Below are 22,844 nucleotides of genomic sequence, written 5' to 3' on the forward strand. Positions count from 1 at the left end.
GTTACTTTGTGAGGGTGAAAAGGGTAACTATTGCATTGTTCTGTACACCTGAAACTAACAATAAATAAATAAATTTAAAAATATATATATATGAATATCAGAATTTACTTCTGATTTATTTCTTTTTTAAGAGAATATAAAAAAGTTTTAAAAGATGAAAATAAGACATGGTCTTTTTAAATCCAAGGTAAAAGACCTATAAAACAATAATCACAAAAATATTTTACCGTTGAAGAATGAATTTTTGGACACAGAAACTGAAGATATTAAGAAGTTATCCTTTATTTGCTGAATGCTGGTTTTGAAAAATTATTCAACTTTTTATTCAAGAATCCCAAATACAAAATGTAAATAATGGCAAGAGTACAAATCCGTGAGGTGCCACAATATATTGGGTTGCCAGAAAAGTCATGACATATTTTCTCTATGTTTTTTGTTGCAAAAATGCGTCGTGAATTTTCCGACAACCCAATAATTAAACTTCATTTCACAGATGGGAAGATGGGCAGATATGAAGTGGAGAAGTGAGTTAGTAGTAGTTACTCATCTAGATGGAAGCATAATGCCCTGTACGCCCAGGATCACACAATTTTAGAATTGCAAGGATCTCAGATGTCAGTGGTCTAGCCCTTTATCTTACAAGGTAAGTATACACATATCTCATAAATAATGATTTCGTAGGACATGCTGGCAGCTTTTAATCCTGTCAGAAGGATGTGGTATGAGAGCAGCCAAATCAAGCATCTGTGGATGGGCTATATCACCTGTGCAAGTTCCTATCTGCTTCATTTCTTGCTCATCTTAGATATCATCTTATGAACTTATTGGGCATTCCACCATGGTAGTGCCACCTGAATCCTTATAGTTCCCTTTTCCTTGTTGTCATAGTTGCTGGGAAATAAATTGTGCATTTGTTTACCACAGGTTGGCTAAACTGAATCACATGAACATGTGTTCTGTTTCAGATGTATTTGAAATTGGGCTTAATGCCTTCTGACCTTTCACTACGGACTTTTAGGTTTCATTTTTCTGCAGACTCCCTGAGACTCTGTGCCCCGCTAACTCTCAGACTTCTCTGCTGCACTCAAGATTATTGGCTTCAGTTATGCAGAAGACAGATTTACCACATTCAAAAACCTCACTGGAATTCACCTGAGTTTGAAAAAGGTGGGGCTTGAAGTAACCTGTAAAAGTAATTTTCATTCTCATCCTTGTACATCTGGTTTACCTTAGTTTACCTTTATCTTTCAAGGTGACCCAAAAGCATCCAAAACTGGGTCTCCAAGAAGTATATAGCATGTGTCCTCTAATGAACTACCCAAATTCATTCTCTTTAAAAATAAAAATACCAGGACCATGTAATCATTAAAAAGAATGAGATCAAGCTAAGTGTTCTGAGATTTGATGTTTATGATGAATGGAAAAAAGTCATAACAGTAATGTGATTCCATTTAAAATATTTACACCTATTTGCCTGTAAAAGGCATGGGTGATGCACATAGTGGTTCACTGCAGCGTGGGACTGTGGAGTGTAGACAGGGAGGAAGGGGATCTGCACTTTTTCCTTTACTCATCTGAATTGTGTGGATTTTTCATGGAGTGTGTAATTTGAATTCTTGAAAATTATTAGGAAAATCACATACAAATCAATAAAATCCTTATTAATCTTCACTGCATTTAAAGTCCTGGAAACTTATATTCTTGGTTTGACTGGTTCCATGGAGAGTTAAATTCATTCACCAGACATTCCTTGGATATCAGTTTCCTTGCTGGGCACTAGGGTACCAAGGTGAATTACTACCTGGTCGATGACAGGATGAAATCTGCCCCAGAATGCAGACAGAGGAAGTGAATTTGGTACAAACGGGCAACCTCCTCACTAGGGAGGGACACATCAGCTGCCTTACTTGACTCACAATTGGCCTTTTGCAGGCAGCACCTTTTGGCAGGGCAATTAGCAGACGTCATCCTCTCTTTAAAAGTCAAATTTAGGATTAAGACTCCAGTTAATACCGCAGAGCGGGAGGTGTCCTTGGGAAATGAGAAGTCCCCTGAACAAATCCACTGGGGCACCCAGCATAGATTATGCAGCTGCACATAAATCCTGTCTTGTCTGAAGTCGCTGCTGAGTAATGTAGATTCTGGGACAGCAAAGGGGCAAGCTGGTGACTTTGAACCAAATTTTTTACCTTTCAGTTGAATCCAGGGAAATAATTTGCAACAAAGTGGCAAACGATGCAAAGTGCTATGTTGAACTCTAGATTGTGCTTTATTTTTTCCTCCCAACTTCACGTTTCCATGCACCAAAATGTTGATGCTACAAATACTGATGCCACGCTTACCTGACTGGCTTCTTCCATCCCACCTGGGCGCCGGGGCTCAGAGAGAGCGTGCACTAGCGGCTGGAGCCCGCCTCTCGCGGCCGGAGCGGACTCGGCCGGCCGCGGGTTTCCTCGCCGCCCCGGTGCCGGAGCCGCTCCGCCGCTGGGGCTCCCGCAGTCAGCCCCCCGCGCGCACGCGCGGAGGCTCCCCTCGGGCGGTCTCAGCGCCTCCGGTCTTCCGCAGGCTGCAACTGGACAGCTCTAGGGGGCGGGGCGGGGCGGCGAGCAAGGGTTCGCGACCACGTGACAGGCGCCAACATGGCGGCGCCCAGCGGCGTCCACCTGCTCTTCCGCAGAGGTAAGCACCTGGAGGACTGCCCCGCGGGGGTTCGCACTGTTGCTCACTGGCTGTGCACTTGGGTTCAAAGAAATACACATTCACGCTCAGACATCTCGTCGCACACGAGTGTACTTTCCGTTCTACGGACACACCAGGCACACACGATTACACATTGAACGCCGCAGGAACAGACAACATATTTGTACGCTCATCACTCGCCTAGACCCCGTCACTGCGTGGCATCTGTTCGTAGTCACTCCTTGAGATTTATGGGATGTTGTCTGAAGTTTTCTTCCCCCATCTCAGTTGTATGACTAGTGTAGCAAACTTACTTATTCTGGCTGTGGAGCGATGAAACTGGTAACTGAAATGTGCCTGGACACCCAGTTGCTACAGAGAAGGCAATTTGTGCCTCTTGTAACCATACAACACGTCTTTTGGGAAACTTGAAAAATGTGATTATTTTCTTCCAGTGACTTAAGGTTAAGAGGAGGAGAAATTATGTCTGGGTAGCTCTCAGTAGGTATTAACTTTGTGTGAGTGGTGAGATTTTAGTAAATATACAGATACTTTTGCAGCTGAATTAGGGAAACCTTTGTTGGATTTGACCTAGTTTCTGAATCTTTGTTGGAAAGAGCTAGGAAGTTGTTTCAAGGGTGGGGAAAGAAGGGAATTAACATATTTTGAGGGACTACTTAGGTGTCAGGCATGTAGGAACAGCAGTCCTGTGAGATAAATGTTATTTTCATAGTAAGCAGCTATTAAGTATCTCCTAAGTACATGATACTGTGTTAAACACCTTACATATGCTAGCTACCTTTTAAAACCCAATGAGTTAGATACTATTTTCTGTTTGCAGATGAAAAAAGTAGAGCAGAGAAGTTAAAGATGACTAAGGTCACACAGATTGTAAGAGGCAAAATGGCCATTTGAACATGACTTTGGTTTTTTTTTTTTTTAAGGGCTCATTCTTCTACACTGCGTTTCGTAGTCTCTTCAATGTGCAAAGTTCAGGTGAGGCAGGACAAGTATGAGTGTGTGAAAAGCAAAGAGGAAGGTGTTTTTAGAGAGGAAGGAGGCTGATAGGTGGATAAACTTCAGTATTTCAGTGTGGTGGAAACCATTGAGGAGTCATAGGAAGATTTGAGGTGAGAGATGTGTAAGGAGAAGGCGATATAGACAGTATTTTGGACCGGCTGGACCCAAGAGTTGAGGTCAACATGAGAGTGCACCTTGTGAAAAGAGCACCAATTTTTACATCTCTTAAGATCTGGGTTCTAGTCCAAACTCTATTTACTAATCAAGTTATTTTTCTATTTCCTCTTTTGATAAGAAATAATGGCGGTCAGACTTCTTTTTTGTGCACCGCAGGGAATGGTGAAGAGGATCTGGGGAGATAGTGAACGTAGATAGAGGAGGTGGCAAAACACACACACACATATGTACACATAGATTTGTATGTAAATGTATATACTCTTTGCAGATTACATAAATAACGTATTAAGTCACGTATTAATCTTTTTTGTCACTTATGATTTTGACAAATAGTGGTTCAGATGATATTGGGAAAAGCTACCATAGGGAAGCCAGACCAGGTTATTGGTTCCTATAACCCATCCCACTACATCCCACAGTGCTGCAACAGCCAAGAAAGGGATCTTCTCATTAGAGGAGGGAGGGAAAATGTGTCATCAGGAAGAGATTTAGTGATGGGGAGAGGTCCCCTTTATGGACTATTCATAGCTAGTGTTAAATTGCAGACAGGTTATCTTGTACCACCTGTTCCCCACACCTCAGGGTTGAAAATGAAGAGTAAATTAATGAAGGCTCCTCCCTCTTGCTCTGTGTCACCCATTTATTAATAGATTGATGTAAATCAATCTACTATAAGTCTTTATGTTGCAAGATTCATTGTCAGCATCTATGTGCACCTTTTCCTACTGGGAAATAGGAAAAAGATGTTTTTTAACCTCTTAAGAAGGGCATAAGGTTTTTCTCATGACTCTCTAGCTCATTGTAACTTTAGTCACAGCATACCCTATATACAATAGCCACTAACCTCCTCACCATCCCCACTCCTAACTAGATTGTTAATTCTTGTTGAACAGGAACTATGTTTTATCTATCTTAGCAAACGTAGTACCTGGCTCAAAGTTAAATTCGTTAAAAGCATACTGAATTGAGAAGCTGTGAAGACGTTCTCTTCCATTATGGGCTAAGGAATGGGTAGAAACTATGAGTAGTGACATTGGAAAGGGAAAGTGATAAATCAGTCTCTTGGAACCAAGAGATAAGGTAACAAGATCCTTTTAGGGATGATGCATAGTAAGTACTCAGTGTCATCATTAAATGAAAGACCTTTTAGAATGCGACCTTCTAAAGAAAGAAATACAAAATGCACTGAATGTTTGAATGAGACAAGACCCATGGGGAAAACATCCTTTACTATGTGTACCCTCTGTAACAAAGCAAAATGTGCATGTAATGTATAATATAGGAAAGGGAACATCTTCAAGATTTCCATGATTAAAGAATGGTAAATGGTAATTATATATTCATCACTGTAATTTAAGATGCATATAATGCTACTAATATTTTATTCTTTTTCATTTTGTTTTAACAAATGTAAAACATATATTTGCAAGTGCTTCTATTCATTTGTGACTCAAAGGCCATAGATTCTTCCACTGAGGATTCTTTTATCATAGTGGTTTTTCAAAAATATAACCTCCTGGTAGAGGAGGGGCTATTGTACATCATGAATTAAGTACTTTAAACTTTTGTCGACTGACTGGAGATCCTTACTATCTCGTATAGCTCCCAAAGGAAAATGTATCTTCAGTTTCGCCAAACCAACTTAGAATTAAATTTTGGGATACAGTCCATGTGTGATTTGGAAAATGCTAATGTGAATAAGGAGCTTCCTGTGATTTAAACTGTACCTATGTTGCTAGCCAGAGAATGAAAATAAATTTTTGCTATATGATATTTTATTAACAAATACCTTTCAACTCTATTATAATATGGCTTGTTACTGCATAGATTAAGATATACTTAATTAAATCATGGTCCTAAAGTCCCTAGAGTCAGAGGTGTCCCTAAAGCCACATATGTTCTTATGTTTTTCCTCTGTTTGAAACAGCTTTCTATAACAGAGATAGCTGTTATTGCCCATTGAAATTATGAAATTCAGTGCAGGGTACAGGACATGTAGAACCTCGATGAATACTGTGCAGTCATTAAAAAAAAAGATGATGTTGACCTATATTTATTGACGTGGAATGATGTCCACAACATGTTATTTGGAAAAAACAAGCTATAGAACAGTTTAATATATAGTCATTTGACATTTTGCAGAGTCAAATACTGATATCTCCATGTGTATGTCTAAGAGTGTAACATATGGAGAGAGAGAGAGAGAGAGAGAGAGAGAGAGAGAGAGAGAGAGAAAGAGAAGAGAAAACGGCATTTACTTAAGTATTCAGTTTTTTTAATGAAATGGCCCCTTTCCTCAAGCACTGGAAATCTATGAAAATGCAGAGTGGGTGCTGCATATCTTAAGGAATTTGTCAAAGATGGGAGGAGAATAATATGTGTGGAGAACTTCATTTGAACAACATCTTATTTTACAGTTAATACAGCTCTTTAGATTGGGTTTTCTTTTAAGCTTTTGAATATCGAAAATTTCAAACATACACAAAAGTAGAGAGAACAGTACAATAACCTCCCATTACCTACTTAAAATAGTCACCAATTTATGGGCGCTTCTGTTTTATCTTTACCGCTAGCAACTTCCCCTGCCCCAGCCTGGATTATTTTAAAGCACATCCCAGATAGCATATAATTTCACCTATTCATTTTTCATTTTGTATCTCTAAAAGACAGAGGGCCTTATTTATTTTATTCATACTCATATATTATCAGCTTTAGAATTTCCATTTGTTTCTTTTCTTATAGTTTTCATTTCTCTTGAGATTTCCCAGCTGTTCACTCATTATATCCACCTTTTCCTTTAAGTACTTAAATATGCTTATTTTTAATAGCTGTTTTAAAGTTCTTATCTGTTAATTTTGTCATCTGGGTGATCTCAGGGTCTGTTTCTCTTTTATTGACTGCTTTTTTTTTTCTTGATTGTGGATCACATTTTTCTGCTCCTTCATATGTTATCTAATATGTAATTGTATATGTGACATAATGATTAATACCTTGTGGAAACTATGTTGTTTTTCTTTTTAAAATGTTGAGTTTTGTTCTGGCAGACAAATGCTGGCAACTTTTTTTTATTCTGCCACGCTTGATTTTTTTCTTTGTTTTGCCCCTTAGTCCTAGAATATGACCTTTACTCTAGTGCAGAGATCAGCAAACTTTTTCTGTAGAGGGCCAGATAGTAAATATCTTAGGCTTCAATATAGTGCAAAAGCAGCATAGACAGTATGTAAACAAATGAGCATAGCTATGTTGCAATAAAATTTTATTTAAAAAAACAGATAGTGAGCCAGATTTGGCTCATAGGTCTTAATTGCCCGCCCCCCTTTCTTTGCTAGTGCATGTTTCTGCTTCTAAGTAAGGCATGGTTTTTCTGGGGTCTCAGTTGAATGCCTGTGGGGCTCAGTGACATCTGTCTACTCTGGTTGTGCTGGGACTCCCACTTCTCCCAGCCTTGTAACCATTGGAATCTCTGTTCAGTTCTCAGACTGCAGTAGCTACTGTCTGGTTCACCTTATGCCTCTTTTCCTGCACCCTGCCACACAAATTCCAGCTGCTTCAGCCAGACCTCTGCTCGCTGCCTCCCTAACCAAGCAGCGAGGCGCTGTGCGTGGCTCGGCTTCCACCGCCAATGCCTGGATGGTTTCCCCAGACAGAACACTGGGCCAGTCTGAGCCCCCCTTTTGCTTTTGTTCATCCTCAAGGTTCACCATCCTGCACTGTTCAATATCCAGTACCAAAAAATAGCTCCTTCACGTTTTGTCTAGTTGTCTAGTAGTTTACAGCAGGAGGGAATTCTAGTACTAGTTATGCCAACATGGAGAAAAGAGGATATAAATTTTTTTTTAATTTAGATTTACTTCTCCCTTCTCCCCCTTTTTTTCTTGAAATTAATTTATTGAAGTGATTAATTGATCTGCCTTATGGAGCTTCCCATGTTCTGATTTTGCTTGTTGTATATCCAGCGAGGTCATTTAAAATGTTTCTCTGTGAACTGGCAGATGAAAGGCCTGGCTTGTTTTAAGTTAGACATTTTGCGTGTGTGTGAAGAATACTTCGTAGGGTGTTGCTTTTTGTGACGTTAGTGGCTATTGGTGATCATTACCTGGTTCCTTTAACTCATTAGAAGTTAGCAAAATGATGATATTTTAATTCGATCATTCCTTCTTCATTCATTAGCTAGAAAATGTCTACAGAGAGAAACTTTATCATCAAGTATTTGATTACCCTGATAGACCTCATTCTGGAAAGGAAGTTAAATGCTTGATTTGTTCTCTTTATTTACTAGTTTTTTAGGTACAGTAGTGTCTCCTTATCTGCAGTTTCAGTTACCTATGGTCAACCATGGCCCAAAAATATTAAATAGAAAATTCCAGAAATAATTCATGTTTTAAATTGCATGCCATTCTGAATAGCATGATGAAATCTCCTATCATCCATCTTGCTCTATCCTGCCCCGGAAGTGACACAACCCACCCATTTTGTCCAATGTCCCACCCATTAGTCACTTAGTTGTGAGGCTGACCGAGTATCAGAGACAGAGAGAGACCACATTCCCAAAATTTTTATGTATTGTTACAATTATATGTATATTGTTATAATTGTTCTATTTTATTCTTAGTTATGTTATTAACCTCTTACTGTGCCTAATTTATAAATTAAACTTTATCATAGGTATGTCTGTGTAGGAAAAAACATGGTATATGTAAGGCTTGGTACTATTCACTGGGGGTTTTGGAATGTATCCGTCACTGATAAGGGAGACTACTATAACACATTTATCCTCCAAAAGTGACCAATGAGTTGTTATTTAGAATCAGATGGATTTATTTTTAATTTTATATCTACTTCTTTAATTTTCTGAAAGAATTATGCAGTATTGGAATATAATCCTAAAGCAGGATTGCAAGCTTCAAGATAGCAGAGCAAAAGCTATTGACAGAAGTAGCATTTTAAAAAATAAATTTAGGGAATCCTTACTATAACTTAATGTTAGAGTAGAAGATTATAGGGCACGAAAGGATTGAACATCTTCCAGAGCTTGTTGTAAGTTGACTCTCATAGTATTAGTCATTCCCATTAGAGCAAGAGGCTCAGTTTTGTATCCAGTGAGATGTCAGATATTGTGCTAAGAATAAATATGCTTCTTAGTACCCCAAGGGTGATTGTATATAAGATGAAAAGGCAACTGGATAAAGATCTGATTTTGGATCCTGTCTCTACAACTTATTATCACATGAATTAAACTAACTTCATTTCCCACTCAACTTTGCTATGAACCTAAAAATGGTCTAAAAATTAAGTCTTTTAAAAAATAGCTTAATCTTTCTGAATTTCACTTTCTTCATCTGTTAAAAAAGGGGAGGAGGTGTAAAATTATCGAAGTCAAATGAAAATTAAATGAGAGAACTTGTGAAAGGACCTCGCATAAGAAATGTCCCTTTCCAGACCGGCCAAGTGGCTCAGTTGGTTAAGAGCTCGCTCAAGAGTTTGAGCTCTGAGCAACAGCGGTTCGAGTCCAGCCCAAGCTGAGCAGCCGCTGAGCTGCCAACAGGTAGCAGGATGGCTCAGCTAAAAAAAAAAAAAAAAAATGTCCCTTTCCTTTTAGCAGTTGTTCTCCATTGGTTGAAGCAATTGCAAGGCAGCCCAGCTTCAGGGGAGGGGACACAGAGTCCCTCTTGCTGGAATGTGTCAACGAATGGTGACACTCTAAGGCTGTTTCTTGAATGCAATGGGGAGGGAAGGAATGAGCTCCCCAAATATATGCAAAATTTTGCCCATATGAGCATTTTCCTGAAGGAATACATACATATATATATATATATATATATATATATATATGGCTTGTATTGTTTTCTCGAAGTAAGATGTGATTTGAAGAAAAATAGCACCTCCCTTAGAATATCAAAATTCTTTGATATTCCTTCCATTGAGGTATAGGGTCTATATCCCCTCTCCTTGACCCTGCACTATCTTATAACTGCTTCAACCAAAAGAGAATGGGGGAGATGATACTGTGTGACTTTCAAGGCTGTCATAAAAGGGGATGCAGCTTCTGCCTTGTTCACTGGAGCAGTCATGCTCAGAGCCTGAGCTTCCTTGTAAGAAACGCGGGGCCGCCATGCTGAGAGGAAGCCAAGCCACACTTGGAGAGGTACTTGAAGGTGGTCTGGTCAGGAGACCTAGTCTTTGAGTCACCAGACATTTGCAGGCACCAGATAGGTGAGTGAATGAGCCTTCAGATGATTCCAGCCCTCAGCCATCCAGTCATCCCCAGCCTTCACGTCTTCTTGACTAAGGGCCTCGGAGGTCACGTAGCCTCAGACATTCATTTCCAAACCCCTGACCCAGATAATCTATGAACATAATAAAATTATTAGTTTGGTTTTTTTTACACTCTTAAGTTTTGGGTAACTTGTTATACAGCAATAGTAACTGCAACAGTATATAATATCTACTTTTCAGTGGAAAATCTAAAGAAGCACTTGTAAGGAATACATGTAGGTAGTAACAAAATGTGTCCTACAAAACTTGTCATCACCTCACACAACAAAGGATGGCTTCTCGCCAGGTATTTATAATTATTCATAGTCTAGATGAAGTTTTATCGAGTCATTTTTATCATAAATGATATTACTTAGTATCATGGCTGACATCCCACCTTTACCAGGTTTCCAGGAGAACTGAGGTAGAAAGTTAACCCAAGGTCAAATTTGTTAACAGAGAAATATCCATGGAGAGAAGCAGAGTAGCAATATTAATATTGGACAGAATAGTAGAGATTTAGGGCAAAAACCATAAAATATAATAAAGAGGTTCATGGCCCTTTTCTCTCTCTACACTCACTATGCCCCTTAATGATCTCATCAGTCCTGTGGTTCAAAACACCATCCATTAAGCTGTTGACTCCCACACTAATGCCCCCAGCCAAGACCTTTCTCCTAAATTCCAGATGCAAACATCCAACTACCTACTGAACATTTCCACTTGGATGTCTAATAAACGTCTCAAAATGTACATGTCCAAAACTGCAAAACTGGACTTCTAGTCTCTTCCCTAAAATCTAACCTACCCCAAACACTTCTCTACCTTAGTTGATGGTAATTTTGTCCTGTCAGTTTCTCAGACCATAAACCTTCAAATCACCCCCAATTCCATTCTTTCTCTCACTCTGTATCCAATCTGTCAAGAAATTCTGTTGAACCTACCTTTAAAGATATACCCAGAATGCAGACATTTTTGTCACCCCCACTGTCACCAACCTGAGTTGAGCCACTCTCATATCTTACCTAGATTATTGCAGTAACCCACTTTTTGCTTCTACACTTGCCCTTGCATACTCGATTCTCAACACAGCAGCCAGACAGATCTTTTAAAAATGTATGAGTAAGTCAGATCACATCATTGTTTTGCTCAAAACCAATTTCACCCAGAGTAAAAGCCAAAGTCCTTATAATGTCCTATAAGGCCCTACTCATAGCCCTCAACATTTTCTAACACACTGTATGGTTTACTTATCTGTCATGTTTATTGTCTGTTGCCCATATCCCCACTAGACTGTAAGTTCCACAAGGAGGATTTTTGTTTGTTTTGCTCCCTGGTGTGTCCCAAGCACCTAAGACAGTGCATCGCACATAATAAGCATTCAATAAAGATTTTTTGAGTAAATGAATGAAAAGTGGTTAGTTTATGGTGATACAATAAAGTTATTAATAATCATTATAAATCAAATAGCATGTTAGGATGCATAAAGCAAGAGCTATTAGAAATAAAAGGGGAAAATGTGTAAAACCACAATCATGGTGGGAAACTTTAGCACTCTTCTAATTTGGCAATTAAATAGACATAATAAGGTTACTGAAATTCAGAATGTTGTAATTCATAAATTTGATTTAATATTAAATTTGATACCAAGATTTTTTTACAAATATACATGAAATAGGGTAAAACTTGATAAGTTATGAAACTAAAAACCTCAGTAAGTTCTAAAAAGAAAAATCTTGTGAACTGCAGTCTGTGATCACAAAGCAACAATGCATGAATTAATGGGGAGAGAGAAGAGATTTGACCCGTGTTAGAGAAACACAAAAGGAAACTAGATGGTGGGGGATATGCCATTAACACTGTACTGGACTGGGAATACACAGTTCTTGTCCACCATGAATTCATAGTCCTTTAGGGGAATCAGACATGTAAATCAATTATTGCAGCAGAGTAAGATAGAGACACAGACAGAGATAAGCCACTGGTGCCATGGGATCATCCAGTAGAGACTGAGGAGTCTTCACCTTCACAGAGGAGGAGACGACTGGGCTGAGTCCTTATGTGCGAGGAGCGCCTGGTCAGACCAAGGAGCCTAGTACAGAGAGGGCCTCTTGTCCAAGGGCAGAGACAGAAGTGAGAGCTATGTGGCTTTCTGGGATCTCTGCTATGTAACATGGAAGGTAACCAGGGTGAGAGCTAGGACGTAGCCAGAGGGGAGGTTGGAGATGGCTACTTTTGACAGTAGAATATACAGGATTTGGGGCCACCTAATTGGGACAGCTGAGGCATGTGTGTGAGAAGGGGTGAGGATACCAGATTTCTGCTCCCTTAGGGTTGGAGGAAATGAAAGATGTGCATGCAGATGGTTTTTCAGGTGAGAAAGGACAGAAAATTAAAGAAGTTCCTTGTCTCCCAATGACTTCTATTTATTTCTGTACATTTTTGCAGAGATTAGAGATGAAGTAAGGTAGGAGATTGGGAAATAGGAGAAAAAAATGATAAGGAATAGTAGAAGGATTGCCCCACACTGTTGAGATCCAAGTGAAATTAGAGAGAGTGTGTGTGTAGTGGCCCCATTCATTGCCACTGTGTGATTTTCTTCAAATGGGCATCATCTTGTGTGTGTAAAAGAGTGAGAGTAGATAGTTGGATTGATTGGAATTTTCCAGATGGATGCACTGGAAAGACCAGGGAGTAAGAGAAGGGGGGGTTGGCAGCAGGGGATTAAATTGAATTCTACAGTTGAGCCTAGGTGAGAAGTTTCCTAAGGACATGGACCTTGTCTATATTGTTTGTGTCTGGGTTCATTATTATTACAATGAATAATCTAGAATGTAGATGTAAAAGGAGAAGAGGCTGATAGTTTGGTGTTTAAAAAGGAGTTGTCCCAAGATGTGAATTCCCAGCAAGGTCAAAAAACAGGTACAGTGGGAAGGAATAGAGAACAAGTTTTGGAGCTAGTAGTCTGGAGTTTCATGATGGAGGTGACTCCTGAACTGGGTTATATAGTTTTTAGTTCAATTGGAGAAAGAAGCCTAATACATATAACAATGTAAAACAGTACAATAGTGCTCTGGGAATAAGAGGAAGAAAAGATAATTTGAGGCTGGAGTAAACTGATCACAGAAGAAATGAGAGTTGTCTTGGGCCTTGAAGGATGAGGAAGGTGGTCAGCAGAGAGACTGGATGGAGGGGAAGGTACATTCCTGTGGGGATTAGGCCGGGCAATGGTGGGAAAACCATGTGGATCCAGGAAAAGCCCAGACATGTGTAGAGGGTTCTGGAATGGTGGGTTTGGCTAGAACTGAGAATTTGCATAGGGGAGTTACAGGAGATGAAGATGGATAATACAGGTTAGGGCCAGGTGCTAGAGAACCTTGAAGACCACTTGAATCTGCTGCTGGCAGTGTTCTAGGTGTATTGGAGAGGGAAAGCCATTGTTGTCAGTTAGGAGGTAGTGGCAGAAACAAAGTGATAGGGGCCTAAACTGGTACCATGACTTCAGGATGGAAAGGGAGAGATGGATGCAAGAAAAAATTATGCAGAAAAGAAATAATCAGGACCTGGTGGTTGGAAAGGGGACCAGAAGAAGGAGAGTTGCTGCCAAAGCAGAAGAAAAGGAGTTGGCAGAAACGAATAGCCTAGTCAAGAAGAGAGGTTAGGAGGAAGTTTTGGGATGACTCAGTAAACATCAGTGAATTTGGCCACTAAGAAATCCTAATGACTTAGACTGAAATTTTAGCAGTAGTAGGCATTGATGAAAAGGGATGGTGGTGGTGGCTGCAGAGAAGTGTGGAGGTTTTGGGTTCTTTTTTTTTTTTTTTAAGCTGAGCCATCCTGCCACCTGTTGGCAGCTCAGCTTGGGCCAGGAATAGAACTGCTGTTGCTCAGAGCTCGCACTCTTGAGCGAGCTCTTAACCAACTGAGCCACTAGGTTGGCCCTCTTTTGGGTTCTTTTTTAACAACTTTATCAAGATGTAATTCATAGACCATACAATTCCCCTATTTAAAGTGTATATACAATTCAGTGGTGTTTTGTACCACCACAATCAATTTTATATTTCATCACCCCCCCCCCCAAATAAACCTCTTGCCCATTATCAGTACTCCCCAGTCCCTCCCATCCCCACCAGCCCTCAGTAACTACTAATCTACTTTCTGTCTCTTTAGATTTCCTATTCTGGACATTTCAAGTAAATGGAGTCACACAATATTTGGTCTTTTGTGTCTGGCTTCTTTCACTTAGCATGATGTTTTCAAGGTTCATCCATGTTGTAGGACATATCAGTACTTCATCCCTTTTCATTGCCAAATAAGATTTCACTGTGTGGCTTCATCACATTTTGTTTACCCATTCACCAGTTGTTGGACACTGGGGCATTTCCATTTTTTGGCTCGTTTGAATAATGCTGCTGGGAACATTTGTGTACAAGTTTTGTGTGGACGTATGTTTTTTTGTTTTTAAATAGAAGCCCTGGTTATGTTTACAAGTAGAGGGAAGGAGGGAAACTAGTAAGGAATAAGGACTGCTGCAAATCCTGGAGGTCGGAGCTTCTGGGAGAGAGCAGACCGGAAAGAGGTGGGAAGGCAGAAATTCCCCCTTGGAAGTGGGAGGGTGTCTGTACCTCTGAGACAGGAGTGAAGGAAGAGTGGGAATTTCTTTTGCTAGGAATGAAAATGCTTTAAAAATGTATTTTCTGATTATGAAAGCCTTATGAGGAAGGCTGTATAACAGTGGCTAAGATTGTGGGTCTCGTCAGACTGCGTTAGGTTTGAATCCTGACGCTGCTGCCTTTTAGTTGTAGAACCTTGTTCGACACGTTAGTTAACCTATTGGGTTGTCGGAAAAGTCATCACATATTTTTTTCTATGTTTTTCATTGCAAAAATGTGTCATGACTTTTCTGACAACCCAATATTTAAGTTTTAACTTCTTCACTTTTAAAATGGGGATGAGACAAGTACCTACCTTACTGGGCTATCACAAGGATTACGGAAATAATGCCTGTGCAGCTGGATTATTTACTATTCGCTATGTAACAAATTACTCCAAATAGCAGACACTTATTACGTCACAGTTTCTGAGGGCCACAAATCCAGACATGGCTTAGCTGGGTGCCGCTGGCTCAGGGTCTCTCACGAGGTTGCAGTTAAGCTGTTGGTTGGAGCTGCAGTCATCCCATGACTTTCTTGACACCTGTGTCTCTCCATAGGACTGCCCACAACATGGCAGCCTGCTTCTTCCAGAACTGGTGATCCGAGAGAGAGAACCAGAGTGCCTATGACAGAAACCAGTCTTTTTTAACCTAATCTCAGAAGTGACTTCCATCACTCCTGCCATGTGCTACTGTGGATCACACAGACCGGCCCAGTGTGGCAGACCAGGGTGTGACTGCCAGGAGGCTGGGTCACTGGGGCCTATCGTGGAGGCTGCCTACCACAATAGCTCTTAGCACAGTACACGATGCAAAGTAAGCCCTTAATAACTACGAGTATTCATAGTGGTACCATTAAGATATAGAAATGTATAAAGAAGAAAGTAAAAGTTACCCATGGTCTAACCATAAATAAAAGAGTAGGCATTTCTAAAATTACTTTCCCCCTAGGGAGGGCTATTAGTAATATGACGATGATTTTAAATAATTTCTACCACATCCATAAGAGAAAGCTTATTAATTACTGAAACATTAACTTAGAAAATTAATTTTTGAAATCCTATTATCTCTCACATTTTGAGTCTACATATCACACTTCTGTTTATCTTTCTATTAGGCATTGTGATAGCTCTGAGTTTGGGGCATCACCTATCCTGTATCTGTCATCAGCGAGACTGATTTTCCTATGAGAGCCACCAGGAATAGGTCAGAGATAAAAAGAACACCCTCGTCACACTCCCTGCCAACTGGCTGCTGCTGCTGAGAAGCAGCCCGTCTAGGAATTGCTGTTTCAAAAGACAGCTCCTCTCTGTTGTCTTCAGTCATTTCTCCCCTACTTTATGCTCTGAATAGCAGCTGTTCAGGGCATTTCTGACTGAGCGCAGGGGCGCTGCAATCAGAAAAGTGAGTGCGCAACACAGCAGGAGAAGGCTGGGGCGTTCGTTAGGGAGGTGCTGTTCTCTGGTGATACAGTGAGTAAGTGGGAGACGCAACAAACAGCTAGATAGCAGTGTGATGGCCCGTGGGGAAGCGTGTGAAAGATTATCAATTACTTAGATTGAAAAAACGAAAGCCCTTGAACGTCTCGTTCACCAGTCACTTTTCAGCAAAGCCTTCTAACTCAGGGAACAGTGCACGTTAGAGAAAAATCACAGCTACACAAGCGAGTCTTGTAAAGTCAATGTAGGTGGATTAGCACTTGTGCTAGCCTTTTTTATAAGGGTCAGATTAATTTTCTAATACTGTTTTCTACTTTAATGTTGTTGCTTTAATCATTAGACTACCACCAGTTCCTTCAGGCAATAGGAAGCGATTGAAGATTTAATGAGACTCATATTGCTTATGCTTAAATGTTGATGACTTCCTGCATGCATATTAATCATTCCTGACCTTGATCTTAAATTCCTTCCCAGTACAAATTCTCATCAAGCATATCTACTAGATCCCTCGGCGTTCACCAAATACCTGGTTTGTTTCTAAAAGTACATTAACTCTCATGTTCAGTGTGTGTCAGATTTTTCAGTAACCTTGTCTAATTTGTCTTCCAGTTCTTAATAAGTCTATAAATCTGGAAAGTTTAGGAGAGAAAAATCAACAACTCTAACAGGGGATTTAGCGTAGTTTTAGAGACTGTTCTGTTCAGCAGACCTTGAACATGTCTTAATTGGTTATCTAGGTCAGTATGTCCAAATGGCCGCTCTCAGACCCCATCCAGGCCACAGAGCGTTTCTGCGTGCGCTCCTCCGGCTGTCGGCTGTCGAGCAGCAGAACTCGGCCTCTGTCCCCTGCGTTGGCAGCCCCATCCTTTAGTTCAGGCCCACCCCCTCCTGCCACAGAGGCCTGAGAAACCCTGGCTGGCCACCTGGTCTCCTCATGCCCAGCATCTATGCATCTGCACCACCCCCCACCCTTGCCCCAATTATCCTCTCAGCTGCCTTGACAGATTTCCTGACCAACAGTCCTTTCCAGAACTAGGACCCAGGGCAGCAACTATTGGAAGTGTGTGAGAGGAGAGGTGAGAAGGCCAAGGAGTCTGAGGGAAGATGAAAGTGGGAGCAGAGGAGTGTGGGAGAGACTGGGAAAGGATCGCGTTAGCTGAAGAGAAAATAAGTATGTAAGAGCTTGAAGGTGAGGAGGCTTGTATACACAGACAGAATGTGAGTGGGAATAGGTAGAGACGTGAAGGAGCTTGTGTATGGTGATGCCAGTCACTGGAGACGAGGAACGAAAGGGGCAGATTTGCGTGTGAAAGAGACCACGTGTGAGAGATGAGAAGGCAGAATGGAGAGAACAGAACACCACCTCTGCTTGGCAGAAGATGACCACATGCACGCACATAATTGGGAAACACCGTCTGACAAAGCATTTTTTTTCAGATTTGTGAATATATTTATAACGAGAAAAAAAAATGCGTTGTTAATAAAAAGTTAAACCACAAATAGATATATCCGTAGGAGATTACATTATGTTGAGGTTATTTTAGGGTGTCCCAAATGTGCAGTTGTTTGATTCAGAAGCACAGCATGCCTGCTGGCATGCCGATTGTTTTAATGTGGCTCATCCCAGCTGAGAAGTTGGACAGTGTCGATTTTGATGACTCAAGTGCTTACCAGTTTTAGAATACAAATAAATGGGATAATTTTATATACAAATAGAACTTTTTCTTCTTTTCAAATTAGGTAATCTTCTATTGATATCATCTATTGCTGTCCATTTTGTGGAGTACATTTTTCATATCTAATGATCAAAATATTTATTTATTTTTAAAGATTTTATTGAGGAATCGGGGGAAGGGGAACAGGCAAGTTGCTGTTGTTTTGTTCTTAAGTCTAGTTGTGGAGGATGTTGCTTCACTGGCCGAAGTTGGCACCATCATTGCGCTCTTCCCGGGCGAGGCAGATCAGTCACCGGCCTCTGCACAGCCGCTCACAACAGCTGCTGGCCACTCATGCTGGCTGCTGGCTATACATGGTAGCTTATGGCAATCCACTGCCACAGGGGCTGCAGCCTACGCTGTCACCAGTGACTGACGGCAGCCCAGCTCCAGGTTGAGCTGTTGTTCAGCATCTTAGCTGCAGAGGGCAGTGTCACTGGCCCTCATATGTGGGATCTGAACCAGGGCCCTCTGGCATCCCAAGCCAGTTCTTAACCAACACACCACTCGGCCGGCCCCAAAATCTTTATTTTTTAAAAAATAACCAGAAGATTTCATACCTTTTAAGTCAGTTATTTAATTCTATATCTAGAAATCTATATTCAGAAAATAACCAGACATGCTGGCAAAGATTTAGTTTCAAGGATGTCTATTACAGTGTTGCTTATACGAAGTCGGACAATTAAGCTCGCGAACTTGTTGCAACAATGTTGCTAACCTTTTTTTATATCAGAGGAATCATTCATTATGAATTTGTACCAACAGGACAAATAGTTAACCAAGTTTACTATTTGGAAGTGCTGAAAAAACCACGTGAAAAAGTTAGATGACCTGAACTTTTCGCCAACAATTCATGGCTCTTGCATCATGACAAAGCACCAGCTCACACAGCACTGTCTGTGAGGGAGTTTTTAGCCAGTAAGCAAATAACTGTATTGGAACACTCTCCCTACTCACCTGATCTGGCCCCCAATGACTTCTTTCTTTACCTGAAGATAAAGGAAATATTGAAAGTAAGACATTTTGATGACATTCAGGACATCAAGGGTAACACGATAACAACTCTGATGGCCATTCTAGAAAGAGTTCCAAAACTGCTTTGAAGGGTGGATTAGGTGCTGCTGTTGGTGCATAGCTTCCCAGAGGGAGTACTTCAAAGGTGACCATAGTGATATTCAGCAATGAGGTATGTAGCACATTTTCTAGGATGAGTTCACAAGCTTAATGGTCAAACCTCATGTTATAATGCAAGGAACTGGAAACACCCTAAATGTCCAATAGAATAGAGGAACGATTAAGTAAATTCTGATACATCCATAAGATGAGAGGGTCTCCTATACAATCATTAAACTACTTCTTCCAATTCATCTCCACATTGCAGTCAAGTGGCCTTTTTAAAAGCATATTGGATCATTTCATTTCCCTGGCTTCCCGTTGTACTACCATGAAAATCCTGACCTCCAAGGCCCACAGGCCTTGGCTTATCACCTCAACTCTCCAGCCTCTCCACTCTTGTCTACTGGCCTGCTTTCCAGGTGCTCTAATTTCCTAAAGCCTTTCCTCATGCTTGAAGTACTGTTCCCCAGGTCTTTATTTGGCTAATTTTTGCTTGTTCTTGAGGTCTTAGCTTCATCAGAGGGATTTCCTGACTCTCTTCTACTCACACACTCCATCCCCACTCTATTCTCTCATTGTGGTCTGTACTTCTCCTTCATTACACATATCACATTTTAAAACCATGCTCATTTTTGTGGTTGTTTTAATGCCCATGTCCCCTCTGGACTTGGTCATTTTGCTCTCCTTTGTGGGAGAGTCCCTCAAGTTTATTCTCTGCCTCTCCAATTGAGATTTTCATTTCTGTTGTAATATTTTTTAATTTCCAAGTGCCTGTCTTGTTCCCTGAAAGTTGTTTTTTTTGTTTTTTTTTAATTCGGGAATTGGGGGATGGGAACAGCGCTGGGGAATTGGGGGAAGGGGAACAGACAAGTTGCTGTCATTTTGTTCTTCAGTCTAGTTGTGGAGGACCATCGCAGGGGACTCAGCACAGCCCAGCTCCAGGTTGAGCTGTTGTTCAGCATCTTAGCTGTGGAGGGCAGTGTCACTGGTCCTCATATGTGGGATTTGAACTGGGGCCCTCTGGCGTCCCAAGCCAGCTCTTAACCAACTGAGCCATCGGCCGGCCCCCTGAAAGTTTTTTAAAATAGTATTTTGTTTTTATTTTCTGGTTGCAATATTTTTTTTGAGTATATTATTAATAGTTTTCTACAAATTTTCTTCTCTGTATATTCTGTTTCCCCTGAGTTTTTTCTTTCTTTTTTTAATGTGGTATTTATCGTTTATATTAGAGGCTTTCTCAGATATCTGGAAATACATTGTTGTTTGCTTCTATATAAGAGTGGAGGTTTTAAATAGCGCAGTGGGCCCATGAAGAACAAGGAAAGACTGAGAAACTGTCATAAGATTGTAGAAAACTAGGCCGGCTCAGTGACTCCTAGTTGGTTAAGAGCGCGAGCTCCGAGCAACAGGGTCGCTGGTTCAATTCCCACATGGGCCAGTAAGCTCCGCCTGAGCTGAGCTGCCAACAGGTGGCAGGATGGCTCAGCTGATGAGAGCACATGCTCCTAACAACAAGGTTGCCGGTTCGACTCCCTCATGGGATGGTGGACTACCCACCCACAGCTAAGATTGAACATGGCACCTTGAGCTGAGCAGTTGCCAACGGGCGGCCAGATGGTGACTGCACTTGGAGCTGAGCTAGCTGCGCCTCCACAACTGAGACTGAAGGACAACAACTTGGCGGTTCCCCTTCCCCAGTTCCCCAATAAAAATATCTTAAAAAAATGATTGTAGAAGACTAAGACTTAACAACTAATTACATTACGGAATGCTGGATTGGATCCAGGAACAGAAAATGACATTAGTGAAAAACTAGTGAAATTCAAATAAGATTCATACTTTAGTTAGTAGTAATCAGCTAATGTTAATGTCCTAGTTTTGATGATAAAACCATAGTTATGTAAAATGTTAACATTAGGGTAAGCTGGATGAAGGATGTATAGGAATTCTTTACTTTTGTTTACCTTTGTACTGTTTTCTGTAAGTCTTAAAATTATTTCATAATAAAAAGTAAAAATAAAACAAACTTAGTGGAAGCTCTGAGCAAAGAGGGGAGCAGATTGCTAGGGGTCAGCTCTGAGCTGTGAAGTGATCTGATTGGGCCATTATCCTGAGGAATTCCTTGTCATTATCTTTTTTTTTACCCTTGTCCATATCTTTAGGTCATTTTTCCTAAGCAATTCAGAGTCCCCAGAGCAGGTTCTACAAATCTGCCTGAAAGGCAAAAGCCTAGCTGCCAACATTCTGGAAACTAAGTGGGAGGGCTGGAAGTGAGGGATGGGTCTCAGCACCCAAGAATATAATTGTTCACTAAATCCCCTCCATTCAGCGTAGTACCCCCCTCCCAACTCTGCCTGGTGTTCAGTCAGAGACCTTCTGTTTTATTCTCTCCTGAGAATAATTCTTTTGCCAAAATGATAAAGAGGCATTTGTTCCACTTTGTAGAGTATGAGATCTGGGGATTTAGCTGTGTCTAAAAACAGATTCTCAACCACTTTTCCTTATCTTAGCTCAACTTCTCCCTTATATCTAGAGAAACCTGGTGCCATCAGTTGACTCCTGGGAATTCTCACCACTCTCCACTGCTTGAATAGGATTCAGCTTTCTTGGTTCCACTAAGTCATTTACTTCCCATCATCTGCTTTTCAGCTTCCAGTCTTCTTCCCTCCGCTCCCCTTGTTCTCTTTGATCTTATAGATTCATGCCTTCATCTACAAGAGAGGCAGTACAAGTAGATAATGTGTGTTCAGTTCACCATCTTTTAAAAAAAGGATTATTAGAAAATATGTGCATGTGGGAAAGAGGAGGGACTTCCATGCCACAGATAGCAAAGGTGACCGACCTGACTTCATGACTACTGGCAAATTTATGAGGATGTAAGGACTCTACTAATGAATTGTAGTCAGGGTTAAAGAATACCTTGTTATATTAAGATACAACAAATAAGATTAATCATATCTTTCCTTTATCTGAAATAAGAGACCCACTTAAGAGAGACTTCCGAGTAGTGCAGAGGTAGGTACACAAGACTGTGAATGGTAACCTCAGCTCTGGATGTAACTTCCCATGTGACTGTACGCAGATGTTTTAGATTGGATCCTATGGCTTCAGCCTGCCACTCCTTTCTTATCTATGTATCTATCTATCTATCTACCTACCTATCTATTCATTCCCCAAAGCTAACTATTTTTTGGAGCTAGAGATTAGGCTGTCACAGTGGTTCCAAACTTAAGTATGTATTAGAATCACCTGGAGGGCTTATGGAAAGCTAACGGAGCTCCACTCACCTCCCAAAATGTGTATTTCAAATGAGTTCCCAAGTGATGCTAGACTGAAGAATCACACTGAGAATCGCTGCAATGTCAGCGTGTCCAGAATGTAGTTCATCATCTTTGCCGGAAAAATCTGCTCTTCTTCCTCTTTTCCCGGTTTGGGTTAATACCAGCAGCATTCACCCAGGGTCCTAGGCCAGAAACCTAGGGGGAGAGGAGAAAGGGGTAAGACATTCCTAGACGTCTCCATCGCATTCATCCCACACAAGCCACTGCAGAGGCTGCAGATACTGCCTTCCCAGCCAGGCTCACATCTCTGGTCCCCTTTTGTGCTGTGATAGCTGTCCTCTTTTGTCTCCCTGCCTCTAATCTGCCCCTAACCCCAGCCCACTCCAGTTAGTCCATTCTCCAGATATTTCTAAAATTTAAAGACCTTTGTCAGGTCTTTAATGTCTCCCCCCCCCCCCCCGGGTTTTAAGACTTAAACTCCTTATTTTAGAACACAAAGCTCTTCATA

At 40.9% G+C, this 22,844-nt stretch overlaps 1 protein-coding gene across 5 annotated transcripts in view; it reads left to right on the forward strand.

Moving 5' to 3' along the window:
- The first annotated feature begins 2,570 nt into the window (after positions 1–2,570).
- The window catches only part of METAP1D (methionyl aminopeptidase type 1D, mitochondrial), a 71,852-nt gene continuing 51,578 nt past the window's right edge, over positions 2,571–22,844 (forward strand). For 2 of the 5 annotated variants that reach the window (XM_019656819.1, XM_019656820.1), the window contains exon 1: positions 2,624–2,679. In XM_019656819.1, the coding sequence (XP_019512364.1) occupies positions 2,640–2,679 (40 nt within the window). In that variant the 5' untranslated portion in view covers positions 2,624–2,639. Of the gene's footprint in view, positions 2,680–15,343; positions 15,602–22,844 lie in introns of all 5 variants that reach the window. The other 3 variants (XM_019656818.1, XM_019656815.1, XM_019656817.1) reach the window with 3 other exon arrangements.

Source organism: Hipposideros armiger, unplaced genomic scaffold (assembly GCF_001890085.2).
Source record: "Hipposideros armiger isolate ML-2016 unplaced genomic scaffold, ASM189008v1 scaffold_266, whole genome shotgun sequence".
In the NCBI taxonomy this organism is placed as follows: Eukaryota; Metazoa; Chordata; class Mammalia; order Chiroptera; family Hipposideridae; genus Hipposideros; species Hipposideros armiger.